Raw genomic sequence first — 16,377 nt, 5'->3', positions numbered from 1 at the left:
AATTGCTACTCTATTACGTGATGTCCACATAACATCTTACCAAACAGTTGCTTGCCAATCCTTCAGAGAAGTAGAAATGTATCTCACAAGCTATCATCTAAATTCTCAAAACTGTTCAATGAAATTCGTAAAATTCAGTTATACAAAAAACAGAGAACTACAGCAAAAGGAATCTGTTTATATAGCTTTAAATTTTCCAGAAAATGGAGTTTCTAAATTCAAAATATCAAACCAAGTATTTAGACTTCTTTTTGGATAAGAAATTCTTATTGTTCAGTTGCCAACTTTGTTTTCTGAACTCGAACATTGAAGGGAAAGAACATTTCAAGTATCACGTTGCTTCCAGCAGTGTTAGCAAGCCAATATCCTACTGCCACCTAGCGTAGAAAAGCACAACTACTACTACTTATAGTTAAGACAATAATGAAGACAGAAGACAAATGAATCCTGAAGTATGGCAGAGTAAATCAATGTTTTCAGTCTCTTCTAATCTACACATTTCAAGACCAGATATTTTGCATTCTTTTCTTATAATCAAGTTAATTTCTTATTATTTAATATTTACTGTCTGAAATGTGTAAGGGTGGAGTTCATTCTTACACTGCCCAAAAAGATATCACTTTACGTTTTCATTGTAAAGAGAGACCAATAACATATTAAAAAATCTTACACCGTAAAATCTTTCTACAGTATATAATAAATGCAGAAACCCTATTGTAACACAAGAAAGTTGAATATTAAAAGCATTCTGAAAAAAAATAAACATAAATAAAACTAAAAAGTACTCTGGCTTTTTCACAAGAATGAAGTACTAGATACATTCCACAAGATAAATCTCAAACGGAAACTGAAAATACCATTTTCTGACAATACAAAAAGAATTATTACTAATAGGCAGTCAACTTAAATTCCTTTATAAACTTAATACCAAATGTACTTTAAAGCTTCTGCTTTTACTATAAACACTTCTCACAAAATTTTCCTGGTTTTTTGGAAACTAGGATCAAATTGTGCTTTTAAAATAATATAAACAGGGGCGCCTGGGTGGCTCAGTCAGTTAAGCGTCTGCCTTCAGCTCAGGTCATGATCTCAGAGTCCTGCGATCGAGCCCTGCATCAGGCTTCACTGCTCGGTGGGAAGCCCGCTTCTCCCTCTCCCTCTGCCTATCGCTCCCCCTGCTTGTGGTCTCTCTCTGTCAAGTAAATAAATAAATCTTTAAAAAAATAAAATAATATAATATAAACAAGTAATAGAAAACCAAAAACATACACCACAGTTTGCAAAACATAAAACTACTAGAATATTAAAAAGGTTAAGTTCTCTGGGAGAATTTAACATCTTCTACTTTCATCATATCCCGAAACATCTCAGCAATATGTTTATTAAAAGTCTCCAAAAAAAGCTTTCACAAGCGCTGAGTACAAGTATACCAAATTCTTAATACTGAAAATAGCACACAAAAACCACTCAAGATAAATAAATTTTTTAAAAGCCAAAGCAGAAAATTATGTAGTCTATGCCCCCACCTCGTGTTTTAAGAAAGAAAGGAGAGATTGTTGGTGATGGGGTTCAGGGCATGCTACCCCAAAATACAGCAGCTTGGCATAGAGATTCTTGGAAACTGAAGTAGTTGGAAAAAAGGCAGAGCAAGGTCTTTTTGACCTCTTCCCCCACCCCCTTCCCCTGAAATAGGTCATAAAACCCACTTGTGAGAGATGCCTCCAGAAGAAAGGAGCATCCTCATCTCCAAAGACAGAGATACCAAGAAGAACCCTACAAATAGGTCTTGATAAGTTTTCCCCAGTTTACTACGTTTAACTCTTCATCAAACCCAAAATAAAATATTCAGGTCTGTTCATTTGGATCTTCATTTCCTTACAAAAGCTCCAATATCATGCAAAACTTTTAAGAAATAAATTTGTATGCTTTTCTCCTGTTAATCTGTCTTTGTCAGTTTATTTTCAGACATGGCCAGGGACTCTATGAGGATCAAGAAGAAACCTTTTCCTCCCTTACAGTGACTAAACATAGTATATTGTCTATGTCAAAAGAAAATTCCTGGAAATTTAAAACATGACCAAGTGAAAAATGCAATTAAAATGCTAGAGGAAGTAAATGCTAGTAAAATTGAGGAAATGCTAGTAAAGTTGAGGAAATCTATCAAAAAGGAAAAATAAAAACAAAAAGTGGAAAATAGAGAAAAAAAAGAAAACCAAGGATTCAGTCTAGAAGGTCTAACATATGAAATCAGAGTGCTAGAAAGAGATTAGAGGAAAAAATCAAAGTAAGAATAAAACTTTTCCCAGAACTAAAGGTCATGAGTCTCCAGATTCAAAGGGTCCACAGTGGCCAAAATAATGAAATAATGAAATAAAAGAAAACCACGCACCAAGGATACTCACAGAAATAAAGGATAGAAAGAAAATCCTAAAAGCTCAGAGAAAAAGGTCACATCGAATGAAACAAAGCCTTCAAAACTAAGTCAATATCACAACCTAGAAATATATTCTCAACCAAACTAGCAATTAAGTGTGAACTAGAATAAAGATACTTTTTTAAAACTTAAAAAGAAAAAAGTGAGAGGGCCAATTATCATATGATCTCACTAATTTGAGGAATTTGAGAAACAAGACAGAGCATCATAGAGGAAGGGAGGGAAAAATGAAACAAGACAAAAATCAGAGAGGGAGACAAACCATAAGAGACTCTTGGTCTCAGGAAACAAACTGAGCGTTGCTGCAGTGGAGAGGGGTGGGAGGGATAGGATGGCTGGGTGATGGACACTGGGGAGGGTATGTGCTATGGTGAGTGCTGTGAATTGTGTAAGACTGATGAATCACAGACCTGTACCCCAGAAACAAATTATGCATTATACGTTAATTTAAACATTAATTAATTAATTTTTAAAACAAAAAGAAAAGAAACAAAAAAAAGAAAAAAGTGACCCTTTCTTAAGGAGCTACTTGAAAACATGCTTCAGGCTCTGTGAAGAGATACCGAAAGTAAGGAGAAAGCAGCAAGAAGACAGAGCCACTCTAAGTGTATATCTTGGACTGTTCAGGTGATGCTCTGACAGCCAATCCGGCCCTGAAGACCATGTCAAGAAACCTAAAATAAGGTATCAAAGCAGTCAAATCCTCATGTAGGAAAGACATTACCATGATTATAATCAACCATATTTATGAGAAACCCCTACCTTGGGACCAGCGGAAGACAACTAAAGGAAGGAAAATTACTTGTGTGCTGTGTCTTTCTTTTCAGTTCATTGTACCTAATAAGTAAGCCATTCCCTGCTTTTCATTCTTTGTTCATGTTGTAGAGTGGGCTAGGAACCACTCTAAACTGCCTATAATCTGCATAAATTGGCACCTTCTAACTGCCTTTTCAAAAGCTAACCAGACTTACTGTCTGTATTCCTCAGGAACTATAAATTCCACAAGGGCGGGGACTGTAGCTATGACGTTTACTGCTGCGTCCCAAGCACAGGGCATGGCATGTACTAAGATGCTTTAAAATGTCTGTGGTATAAATAAGTGCACAAAAACATTAATACTGGTTATGTCAGCATGTGGTATTATGAACTTTTTATACATTTCACATTTCTAAATAATGCTTATTATAAAAATTAATAAGGGAATGAGGGTTGCTGGGGGAGGGGAAGTGTGGAGAGGGTGCTCGGGTTATGGACATTGGGGAGGGTATGTGATATGGTGAGTGCTGTGAAGTGTGTAAGCCTGATGATTCACAAACCTGTACCCCTGGGGCAAATAATACATTATATGTTAATAAAAATAATTAATAAAAAATAATTAATAATTAACAAGGGAAAGCATATAGGTAGCTCAATATTTGTAAAACAAAAAAAAATTTGAATCCAGAATTCTTCAGATGATATACCTGAATTACAAAACATACGGAACTCATATCAACACAGGTCCTTTCTTTCCAGTCAATCTAATTCTCAAACAAGAATTTTCATTTTTCATGGCTTCAAGAAGAGAAACAGAACCAGGTATTTCAAATAGAAATATTTGGGGGTCGCCTGGGTGGCTCAGTTGGTTAAGCATCTGACTCTTCTTTTTTTTAAGATATTATTTATTGATTGATGAGAGAGAGAGAGAGAGAGAGAGGCAGAGGGAGATCAATGTGGGACTCAATCCCAGGACCCTGGGAACATGACCTGAGCCAAAGGCAGATGCTTAACTAACTGAACTACCCAGGTACCCCACATCTGATTCTTGATTTCGGCTCAGGTCATGATCCCAGGGTCATGAGATCAAGTCCTCTGTGGGGCTCCATGCTCAGGGCAGAGACTGCTTAGGATTCTTACTCTCCCTCTCTCTCCGCCCCTCTCCCCTGCTCACTCACACCTGCTCATTCTCTCTAAAATAAATAAAATCTTTAAAATAGAAATATTTTTATAGCCTTTTACTATTATAAATCTTTACAGCGTGCCTGGGTGGCTCAGTCTGTGAAGCATCTACCTTCGGCTCAGGTCACGATCCCAGGGTCCTGGGATCCAGCCACACATCTGGCTCCCTGCTCACCAAGAAGCCTGCTTCTCCCTCTCCCACTCCCCCTAGTTGTGTTCCCTCTCTCACTATCTCTCTGTCAATTAAAGAAATAAATAAAATCTTAAAAATAAATAAATAAATCTTTTCTTTAAATTTGTTTGTTTTAGTAATCTCTACGCCCAACGTGGGGCTCGAACTAATAAACTCAGGACCAAGAGTCATGCTATTCCAACTAAGCAGCCAGGTACCCCTTAGAGATTTTAAGTAACCTCTATAGCCGACATGGGGCTCTAACTTACAAACCTGGGATCAAAAGTCACATGCTCTACTGACTGAGCCACCAGGCTCCCCTTATATTTCTTTTTTTAAGACTTATTTATTTATTTGGGGGGAGTAGGGGCAGAGGGAGAGGGAGATAGAGAATCTCAAGCAGACTACCCACTGAGTGTGGAGCCCAACAGGGGCACAATCCCACAATCCTGAGATCATGACCTGAGCTGAAACCAAGAGGTGGATGTTCATCTGACTGAGCCACCCAGGTGCCCCTAAACATTATTATGTTATTGGTAAGTTATTTTCTTATGTAAGTTTAAACCAGTTTTCATGTTGATAGTTTTTACTTGGTTCTCAGGCATACAACGTTGTGTATTACCTTCTATTACATTAATAAACACATAAACTTCACATATTCAATATGAAAAAAAAATTCAAATTCTATGTCTTATGAAGAACATACACTGAGTACCACAGAAACATTAAAGCTCATTTCTTATTTACCACAGACCTCATGAACCTAAAGAACAAGCAGCAAAATTCCTCAGAGGATAAACACCAAATAATCCCTATTTCCAGCTTTCAGATTTTTATCAAGTAACCAACTTCTAAACATAATTTATATATTATATTGTTTCCAAATATTAAACCTGAGTTTAAAAACAGATGTTTGAGACAGGAATCAGCACATTTTTTTCTGTAAAGGTTCAGACAGAAAATGTGTTAGGTTTTGGGGCACCTGGGTGGCTCAGTCAATTAAGCATCTGCCTTCAGCTCAGGTCATGATCCCAGGGCCCTGGGATCAAGCCCCACATCAGGCTACCTGCTCATCAGGGGAGTCTGCTTCTCCGCCTCTCTCTGCCTCTGCCCCTGCTCGTGCGCATGCTCTCCCTAATAAATAAAATAAAAACTTAATAAAAAAATGTTTTAATATAAAACCTCAGTGAGGGAACACGAAATTATCACCAAAAGAGGGCAGCTGTGAATACAGACATAGGCCAGTGGTGAGTACAGAAGGTAAGTACAAAAGGTGATGTAGCTTCAGTTAAGTAATATCTTTCTCTAGAATTCCAGTAAACTAAGATAAGAAGCGTCCCTTGCAAGGTTAACAGCAGAGGCAAGAAATAAAGAATATGCAAATGCATATCTAGAATAAGTTGAAATTATAAATAAACCAAAAGATGGGTTAAAGAGTATTTATATATGAGGTCATCTCCCTAACTAAACACATCACTCCCAATTTACTGGTTTCACTGCCTCTCAGGAGCTACCAAAAACAAAACTGGAGCAAACAAATGGCCAGGTTCGGGTATCTACAAACTGATGAAAGGTGTGCCCTCTTGGGAGCAATAGGTAAGGCCAGAGAAGATCCATGTCCCAGCCAAGTAGGATAGGAAAACTTCCAAACGGAAAACAGAGATTAGTACAAATGCCACAAACAGTACAATACATCTGGGCACACAATGTGAAGGTCAGAGGGAAAGACTGCAGCTCGGGATATCTGAAACACAGCCTATAAATGAATGCAGTAAGGAACCTAACACGTATATCCTATTCCCTGCCAGGAGTTAGACATCCTTTCCTCCTACTCCAGTTGTTCCTCTCACTTTCTTCACAGAACTTGATTCTCTACAGATGACTGAAAGGTGTGGCCACCAAACCAGATAAGGTACTACTCCACTTTTGTCCTCAGTTTGTTTCCCTTTGCTCAGATTCCTTCATTTTTTTTTTTTTATTTTCTTCTCTGCTCTTCTAGCCTGCATGTTGAATTCAAGATAGCTGCGACTCCACAAAGACAAAAGAAAAAAATGTTTTTAATTCTGCTGTTATCTACATGTAAAAATGCATACCCTGCTCACCTTATACTCATAAGGACAGCTCGTATCAAAACAAAACCAGAAAATACCAAGTGTTGGCAATGGTGTAAAGAAATCAGAACTCTTTTTTTTTTAAGACTTTATTTATTTATTTGACAGACAGAGATCACAAGTATGCAGAGAGGCAGGCAGAGTGAGAGGAGGAAGCAGGCTCCCTGCTGGGCAGAGAGACCTGATGTGTGGCTCGATCCCAGGACCCTGGGATCATGACCCGAGCTGAAGGCAGAGGCTTTAACCCACTGAGCCCCAAGAAATCAGAACTCTTATGCACTGTTGGTGGAAATGTAAAATGGTACAGCCACTGTGGAAAACAGCTGGCAGTTCTCAAAAAATTACATATAGAATTACCACATGACCCAGCAATTCCACCTCTGGATATTTACCCCAAAGAACTGAAAGCAGCGTCGCAAAGAGGTATCTGCAACCCTGTGTTCACAGCAGCATCATTCACAACAACTAAAACATGGTAGCAACACAAGTGTCCAATGACATGAATGCATAAAGCAAATGTAGGATATACATACAATGGAATATTATTCAGCCTTTAAAAGGAAATTCTGACGTATGCAACATAAACCTTGATGACATTATGCTAAGCAAAGTAAGTCAGCCACACACACAAAAAAAGACAAATACTTTATGATTCCACTTACATGAGATACTTAAGAGTAGTCAAAATCATAGAAACAGTAGAATGGCGTTATGGGGAGTTAGTGTTTAATGGGTACAGAATTCCAGTTTCACAGGATGAAAAGAGTTATAGATACAGATGGTGGTAATGGATGCACAATATTATAAATGTATTTAATACCACTGAACTGTACACTTGAAAATGGTTATGATAAAAAAAATTTCCTTTTTTTAAAGATTTATTCATCTATTTTAGAGAGGGCATGAGCAGGGGGAGAGGGGTTGAAGGAGACAAGGACAGAGAGTCCCAAGCAGACTCCCCACTGACCGGGGAGCCTAACATGGGGCTCCATCCCACAACCCTGAGATCACGACCCGAGCCGAAACCCAGAGATGGCCACTTAACAGATTATGCTACCCAGGTGCCCCCAATGATAAATTTTGTTATTAAGTATTTTGCCGCAAAAAAAAAAAAAAAAAAAAAGTATGCCCTGCTCAAGAGCAGGAATTATGGTTAGCAGAAATAAAGAAATAAAAGGTTGCTTCATTTTTTTCTTGGCTCCTCCACCAACATATATTGGATACCACCATGCTATTGTCAAATTGAACATATTTATTATTTCCTGAACCTGCTCCATTGGACTAGTTACCATTTTCCTGCCTGACTCCTGCTATTTTCTTAACCTAGAATGCCCTATATGGTTGCCCCTCATTTCAGTCTAAAATATTCTACACTTTCTTCAAGAGCAGCAAAAATGGCATTTCCAAGAACCTGCCCAAAAGAGCTATTGCCTCTTTCTGTTCACAGTAGCTTACTCAGATCTCTACTTCAAAATACTACAGCAACCTTGTATCATGATTGCTTGTGTGTGTTCTCTTTTACTGCAGAAGAACATGCTCAAAGACTTCTATATAAAAATCCTGTTTGCTTTTTATGCTTTCTGAAAAATTAGAGAGATGTTTGCAACTCAGTGTTGCTTAAAAGGTAAGTGAAGATTGGAACTAGATGTCATCTAGAAACCATAGTTTCAGCCCTAGGTCAAAAAATCATAGGTTGTTTCCCCTTGATATCTCAAATGGCTATACAGAGGCTGTTCTGCAAAGCACAGGCAAATAAATCTTCTGTTCTACTCCCAGCACCAACTGAGCCATGCCAGCTCTTCAACTACTTCAAAATTACTTCAGCTCTTCAAAATTACTCAGAAAACTGAAGTATTCCATCCTCAGACAGAAGACTGAAAGCAGAAAGAGCAATACTTGGATACTATTCATCAATATATTCAAAAGCATGAAAGAGAGCATTTCCAGGCAATGTCTTCTCTGGGTAGCCTGCAATTCTTACCTCACTACCAAGCAAAATAATCATACTGTCCACTTAAAGAGCAGTAGCCCCCAGTGTTTGGAGTTCCTAAGATACTGCCTACACACGTGCTGTTCGTTCTTCTTGGCCTACAGTCCCTCATCCTCATCCCCCTTACAGGCTTAGCAAACACCTCAAAAACCCAGGTAAGAAGTCAAATTCTCTAGGAAACCTTTTCTGACCACTTGGAGAATAAGATTTGATAGAAACAAAAGGCATTCATCTTTATGATATCAATTAAAATTAGAATAGGGGTGCCTGACCGGCTTAATCGGTAGAGAACACAACTCTTGATCCTGGGTTTGTGAGATCAAGCCCATACTGGGTATATAGAGATTTCTTTAAAATCTTTAAAATAGCGGCGCCTGGGTGGCTCAGTGGGTTAAGCCTCTGCCTTCGACTCAGGTCATGATCTCGGTCCTGGGATCGAGCCCCCATCAGGCTCTCTGCTCAGCGGGGAGCCTGCTTCCCCCTTTCTCTTCTCTGCCTGCCTCTCTGCCTACTTGTGATCTCTGTCAAATAATAAAATCTTAAAAAATACTTAAAATCTTTAAAATAAAATAAGATTACTCGGAATGTCTAGGATCACACCTGAGATAATACCTCTAATATTTCCATGAGACAGTCCATTAACTTTTTGTGAAATAACTGTTTTGCCTTTCCCCCCGCCCCCAGATTCAAATCCTATAAGCAAAAGCAGTTTAAAAAAAAAAAAAAAAGAATGCCTCTTAAAGCCTAAGCAATTTCAAAACAAATAGCAGATGCAAAAAACTGATGAAATTTCAAAACCATCTTTAATCAAAGTGTGATTTTAGAATAACTAGAATTAGACGCCCTGAGCCTGTTTCCTATTCTTTAAAATGGGTGTCCACCTAGTACAGTTCCTCACAGAAGGCCCACAAAAATCGAAAATCACTTTTATTGTCTATCTCTAGAGTATACTTCGGCACTGGATTCATTCAGGTGACCAGCTCTCAGTCTGAAACTGTGTTGTTCAATGGCCACAGGTAACTACTGGTCACTTGAAATCTGGCTAGTACAAAATGACATGTGCTTTAAGTGTAAAATATATACATTTCAAAGACTCGGTAAAAAAAAATAAAATACCTTATTAACATTTTGTAGTCGATTACATGAAAAGAGATAATACTTTGGTTCCACTGGGTTAAATGTAATAAAATTCATTTCATCTGCTTCTTTTTAACTTTTTTAATGTGGCTTTTAGAAAATTTTTAATTATAAGTTTATTACATGTTTACTGGACAGGCTGACTTATAATTTGACTTCAAGCTAGTAAATGCGCTTTTAACCATACCATGCACTATTTAACACGGGTTCACTCCGGCGAACCCTCCACCCGCTATCCCAGCATGCAGTGGCTCACTTTAACACTCCCCACTTCCACACCTCGGAAAGCTAGACTTAACAGCTCTTTAATTTTAATTTTAATCTGGAGCGCACAGATTCGCCAAAGCAACTCGAAATTGCTGCCCACATCACAATAGAGAAAAAATCGAGAAAAAGCCCAGAGTCCTGCCTGTTCGTGTCTGCTCCGGGGCAGGGAGCTTGAGCAGAAAGGGGTCACCCTTAAGAAAGTGAGAAGCGGCGACGGAGCGAGCGGCCCGCATCTGAAGGAGTATAATGTAGAGCCCACGGAGTGGAGGTGTAAGAAGGAAAGCCTTCTCAGCCTCTGGGTGCCCAATCTGAGAGCCGAGGGGAAGGGGTTGGGCTCAGCGGCCGCAGCTGCGGGGAGGACGGATACCTTAAGAATCCCCCTCATCTTCGCCAGAAAGGGGCGGAACTCCTCGAGTGACACCTCGGGATAGAGCTGGCTCCGCAGCAGCTCCTCCGTGATGCCTTGGTGCCCATAGAAAGCTTCCTGGGCCAGGCCGTTCAGCAACCCACTCAGAGATTTGGAGCTCTCAAGTTCGCCCGCCATGGTCAGCAGCAGCCCCGCCCCGCAACAGCTGAGCGAGGGCCCCACTACGGCACCCGGGATGGGCCGAAATGGCTTGGGCAAAAGCGCTCGGGACGAATGGAGGCCAAGTTCCACCAGAGGTCGGTATTGGCAGCTATCAGCTTTGCTCCGCAAAACTCATCCCCTTAGGTTGCCACCAGGGAGCCATCCATTCAGTTCAGAAGAATCACTTTACTTACTGATTCCCTTCATCACTGCAGGGTCTGCTGAAAGGAAAGGTCTACTTGATGGAGATCACTTGAGATGGGGAACTATCCTATGAAGGTGGCAGTTTAACTTTGGAACAGCTGCATCTCATTCCAGGCCTTACCAATCCGCTAACTGAATAGGATCACTCATATCGATCTATCACTCGTATCTAATCTCTGCCTAATCATTACCTGACCACCTTTTGTCCCCGAAAATTTAACTATCCCCTGATAACATAATGTGTTTGCTGGGATTGTTACTTGCCTTTTTACAATTAGTCCTGTCTTTCTGGCTAAATCGGTGTGGCTCTGATCCAATGCTCCTTTCTATAATAAAGATTTTGCTAAGACCTTCTTTACAGTCCTGAAATGAAATGCACAGGTTATGTAACTTTCTACCCATATGATTTCAAAAAATCAACATGTTATTCGCCCATAAAAAGGAATGAGGTACTGATACATGCTACAACATGGATGAATCTTAAAAACATGCTAAGTGAAAGAAGACAGACACAAAAGGTGAGATAAGGTAAGATCCTATCTACATGAAATGTCCAGAAAAGACAAATCCATAGAGACAGAAAGATTTCATGGTTGCCAGGGACCTAGAGGAAGGGGGAATGGATTAATGAGTAATAGATTTCTTCCAGGGGTGACAAACATGTTCTAGAATTAGATATTGGTATGGTCACACAACTTTGTGAATATGCTAAACCCACCGAATTATACACTTTGAAAGATGAATTTCACAGCATGTTAATTATATTTCAATTTAAAAGTCAACATAATGACTAATTATAATTTAGAATAAAAACAAAAGGAAATTAATTTAAACATACGTGTTTCAATGTGTAAGTGTTGGGGTATAACTATAGTAGGTGACTAGGAGACATATGGGATAGCCAAATCCCTGCAGCTTTATGTTGAACCTTCTGTGACAAATACAAATTGATACAGGTATGCTGTATTGGTGATTCCAGAGAGAAAGAGAGAGAGAGCAGCTGCTACTGGTAACTTGATCTTCTGTAATGTGAACAAAGGTTGGTAGATGTTCAGAACAAAAACATTCTTTCCTCACTTTATCCAGTAACTGTAAACCAGGAATGTTCTGTGTATATTAAAACCATGTTAAGAACATAAAAACAATGGTGTAACTGAGTTCCATTTCAGACTCAGACAATAATAAACATGTAGGTTTTTCACCTAAGTGAATATCCCCGTGCATAGCAGGATCTCTTATACACCTGGCCCTGTCCAGCCTAGGCCATCCCTCCCTTTCCGTTGTCAGGACAACTGACATTCCCTCTCAAGGCATAGTGCCACCTTGTTGCAGTGTTGAGAATCACTGATCTAGACTGATCTAATGTTTATCCAGTATTTGACTGAAGTCAAGAGGCATTCTTTATAATAGAAAAGATGTATTTCTTTCCCTAGAGGAATTAATTTTCTAAAAGACAAATTCAGAGATGCTTTCACAGCTCCAAGAAAAGCAAACCTAGAGATAAATTATACATTGTGTTAAGTATGCCTATAGGAATGCAGAAAATGGTCAACATAAGGGGGAAAAGGGTTATGAGTGGAAACAGCACTGCCTGCCTGAGCCTACAGCAAGTTCCAAGCACATACCTTCCAAATTACCTACCAGAAAGTACCATTTATTTCTATTTCTATGAAAGTACCATATATTTCTATTTCTATGAAACCTTCCTAACAGTCTGATATTATTCTATATAATCTTTGCCACCTGATAGATGAGAAATATTATCTTATTTTCACTTGTATTTCTTAAATTTGAGGACGAATACTTTTTAATATATATTTATCAACTACTTGTATTTCCTCCCATTTTCTTGACAATTCTCTATAGAGTTTCTGTCACTTCAGTAGAGCTCTTATACACTAGGAATATTAATGATTCTCACCTATATTGAGACATTTTCCTAGGTTTAGATAGTTGGATCTGTCAACCTGCATAGAACTCTGGAAGGTTATTCACCAACTTGCTATAGAGTGTATCTCTGAATAATTGAGAATGGTTTGTTTGTTTTTGTTTTTAGAGAGAGAGAGAGGTCAGAGGGAGAGGGAGAAAGAATCCCAAGAGATTCCACGCCCAGCACAGATCTCACAACCCTGAGATCATGATCTGAGCAGAAACCAAGAGTCAGATACTTAAAACTACTGAGCCACCCAGGCACCCCAAGAGTGGTTTTTATTTGCTTCTTTTGCTTACCTAATTTTTCTAAATGTCTAGAGTGCACATGCAATACTACTCTAATAAAAGGTTATATAATGAAAAGATAAATAGTATGTCCTAAAATCAAAATCCTTTTAATAAAAAGCTTTAAAGAACATATGTGTTCAGGCACCTGGGTGGCTCAGTGGGTTAAAGCCTCTGCCTTTGGCTCAGGTCATGATCTCAGGGTCCTAGGATCGAGCCCTACATCAGGCTCCTGCTCAGCCGGGAGTCTGCTTCTCCCTCTCATTCTTCCTCTGTGCTTTCCCTCTCTCTCTCTCTCAAATAAATAAATAAAATATTTTTTTAAAAAAGAACATATGTGTTCTACATGACTGAGAAAAGCCATATACCTTACATAGTGTTTCTTGAATGTTTTGATAACAGAACATGCTCTCAGAATCCAATAGAAACCTCAGATACTTTCCCCCAAAATACACACCAAATGTAGCCTACAATATCTAGGGGTTAATTTACCCCTATGAAGTCTTTCTATAAACCTACTTTTTTACTGGCCCTAAGAACTCCCTCTCAGGGCTCACAGGTCTAATTAAAACTCACAAGAAATAGATGACTTAAAAACAATGGAAACTGGGGCACCTGGGTGGCTCAGTGGGTTAAGCCTCTGCCTTTGGCTCAGGTCATGATCTCAGGGTCCTGGGATCAAACTCTGCATCAGGGTCTCTGCTCAGCAGGGAGCCTGCTTCCTCCCCTCCTGCTCTGTCTGCCTCTCTACCTACTTGTGATCTCTCTCTCTAATAAATAAATAAAATCTTAAAAAAAAACAATGGAAACTACTGTACATCACTACCACCATTTAACTCTTATCCTATTGTATGTAATACCTGGACATATCACTGCCTGCCTGAGCCTACAGCAAGTTCCAAAACACCAATGTGATTAATAAAAGAAAATCATCCTGTGCCACCAGGAGTTGCTATTGCCAATGCAGCTATTAAGGCTGGTTAACAGCTGCATTGCTGGAATGCCTTTCAAATGAAAGTATTAAAGCACAAAGTTTTATTTTATTAAATTTCAAAACACAACCTGTTTCACAGATAACCTGGGCACAGTCCCATTAAAAAGATTACCTAAGGCAAGGCAGCAGCAAAGAAAAGATCCAGAAGCCTTGGCTCAAATGAAAAATACAGGCACCTAACACAGCCTTCCCAGAAAATAGGTTTCTGTTCTAAGTTCCATTAACCAACTGGTCATTTCTTTTAAACTCCTTTTATGGCTCACAGGCTGTTTGATCCAGGGCCAGAAATAGGAGTTTTTCTAAGATTTTCCATTTCTGAAAATGTTAAAATAGAAATGTGGGCCAAAATAATGTGCAAACACAATGGCCCAAAGTTTTGCAATAAACTCTTCCTGCTCCCTGTCTCTACTCTACCTTCTCAAATTCTATTTTAATTACCATGCACTCCATTCAGCCAGCCACTCAGCAGCTATTAGTGGAGAGCTTTATGCCATTCTGCTAGGCTCCAGGGGATACAGAAATAAACAAAACAGTCTCTGTACTAAAATCTTACATTCTGGTAAAGGAAAATGATATGTAAATGAAGGGCAGCAGAATATGCTGCCTTAATATGTGCCACTTTGGCATAAGGTTTTTTTTTTGTTTTTTTTTTTTTTTTAGCTAAAGGCAGTGAGAAGCAGATACAAGAAAAGCTTCTGGCCCTCCTATTTACCTAAAGGCAGGACAAAAATTTTCAAAAATCTCCTTCCTCTGTCTACAGGAAAGGAAAGAGTTAATCCCAGGAGACAACTTTAGACCATTACCAATGAAGAAGCCATGGAAATAAAACTGCTGTGCAACAAATCTCTTGTTTACTGGGCTTTTCCTGGTCATCATCCCATAACTGACTGGTCTTCCTGAACTTTCTTTCTTTTCTGCTGAAAATGGCATATAAACTGGAGCTCTAAGCCATTGCTTTGAGTTACTCATTTTTCCCTGGGTACCTCACATGTATATATAAGATATACATGTTAATAAACTTCTGTTTTTCTCATTAATCTATCTTTTGTTATGGGGTCCCTGCCAAGAACTTATTAGACACAAAATTATTTTTTCTTCCTTTACTTAAACAAATGATTAAAATACAAGGAACTAAGGGTTACTATGCCTAAGTACCTAGAAGTAACTCTCAGATTTGGTGGTAGAAGAAAGAAAAATTAACTCAAACTCAGCTTGTATAGGTCAGAGTAGCTTAATGGTGAATAGTGTTGAAGGAGGTAATCAAGAGGACGTGACACTAGTTGACCCATGAACTGGAGCTGTGCAATCAGAGGCTCCTCACCCTTTCCCATCCCTGGAATGTATATTTTGTCCAGTTCCCACAATGGGAACTATTCCAAGGACATGGTCTGTAGAGAGGTGTTGTTGAGACCATCTGGATGGTATATGTGACTGAGCTCACTTATAGCTTCTATATGAACTTTAAGATGATAGGTCCAGAGATCTACTCATCTTGCAAGCCACCCAAGAAAAGCCTCATAAGTAAATTTCCTCGCCTACTAAAACTACCTACTGGGGCGCCTGGGTGGCTCAATGGATTAAGCCTCTGCCTTCAGCTCAGGTCATGATTTCAGGGTTCTGGGATCGAGCCCTGCATTGGGCTCCCTGCTTGGCGGGAAGCCTGCTTCCTCCTCTCTCTCTGCCTGCCTCTCTGCCTACTTGTGATCTCTCTGTGTCAAATAAATAAAATATTTTAAAAATTAAAAATTAAAAAAAATAAAACTACCTACTACCAGTTTTGAGTGGTATGCCTCTTTCTTTAGTCTTTCCTGCCCTTCACGTACAGGACCTGGTTTCAGATTTCACCCAGGAATCTGAGGTTGCAAACCAACAAGTAACCTGACATGTTGCAGGGGAAATAGCATGTTCCTATGTATGGAGACATGAAAGAGTGGTATGTTGAGGTACATTATGAACTCCATGGTGTAATGATGGGGTACAGAACATACCACACCAAAATATGGAACCTTGGCATAGTGAATATGTGACAAAACCCGAGAAACAAAACCTAAGAAATAACAGGTACGGGAAGAACTCCATGATCTCCCCCTTTTTCTTCTAAAGTAGATCAGAAGACTCTCATGTGAGAGTTGCTCTCCCTGTACCTGAGCATTATTATCTCCAAAAATGGAGGAGGCCAAGAGGAAACTGAACAAACAGGCCTTGCTGAGTTTTCCCGGTTTACAACCCTCGGCTCTTTTTCTTTTTGTCCTATCACATTTTTTTCCCACAACTTTCCACTGTTCATCAAATTTAACATAGTTTAACCACTTCTTCAGGTCTCCTTCTCTTTATCAAGCCTCCCA

General features: G+C 39.2%; 1 protein-coding gene across 6 annotated transcripts in view; it reads right to left on the bottom strand.

Moving 5' to 3' along the window:
* The window catches only part of COMMD1 (copper metabolism domain containing 1), a 230,101-nt gene extending 219,473 nt beyond the window's left edge, over positions 1–10,628 (bottom strand). For 2 of the 6 annotated variants that reach the window (XR_013967368.1, XR_013967369.1), the window contains exon 1: positions 10,417–10,613. Coding sequence is in view for 2 of the 6 variants with exons in the window: in XM_080812857.1 (XP_080668983.1) it covers positions 10,417–10,593 (177 nt within the window). In the remaining 4 variants the exon portion in view is untranslated. Of the gene's footprint in view, positions 1–10,416 lie in introns of all 6 variants that reach the window. The other 4 variants (XM_080812859.1, XM_080812858.1, XM_080812857.1 and 1 more) reach the window with 3 other exon arrangements.
* Between the last annotated feature and the right edge of the window lie 5,749 nt (positions 10,629–16,377).

This window comes from Martes martes (genome assembly GCF_963455335.1).
Source record: "Martes martes genome assembly, chromosome: 9".
Classification (NCBI taxonomy): domain Eukaryota; kingdom Metazoa; phylum Chordata; class Mammalia; order Carnivora; family Mustelidae; genus Martes; species Martes martes.
Note: the sequence above shows the minus strand (reverse complement) of the source record. Positions and strands in the feature narration are given on the sequence as shown.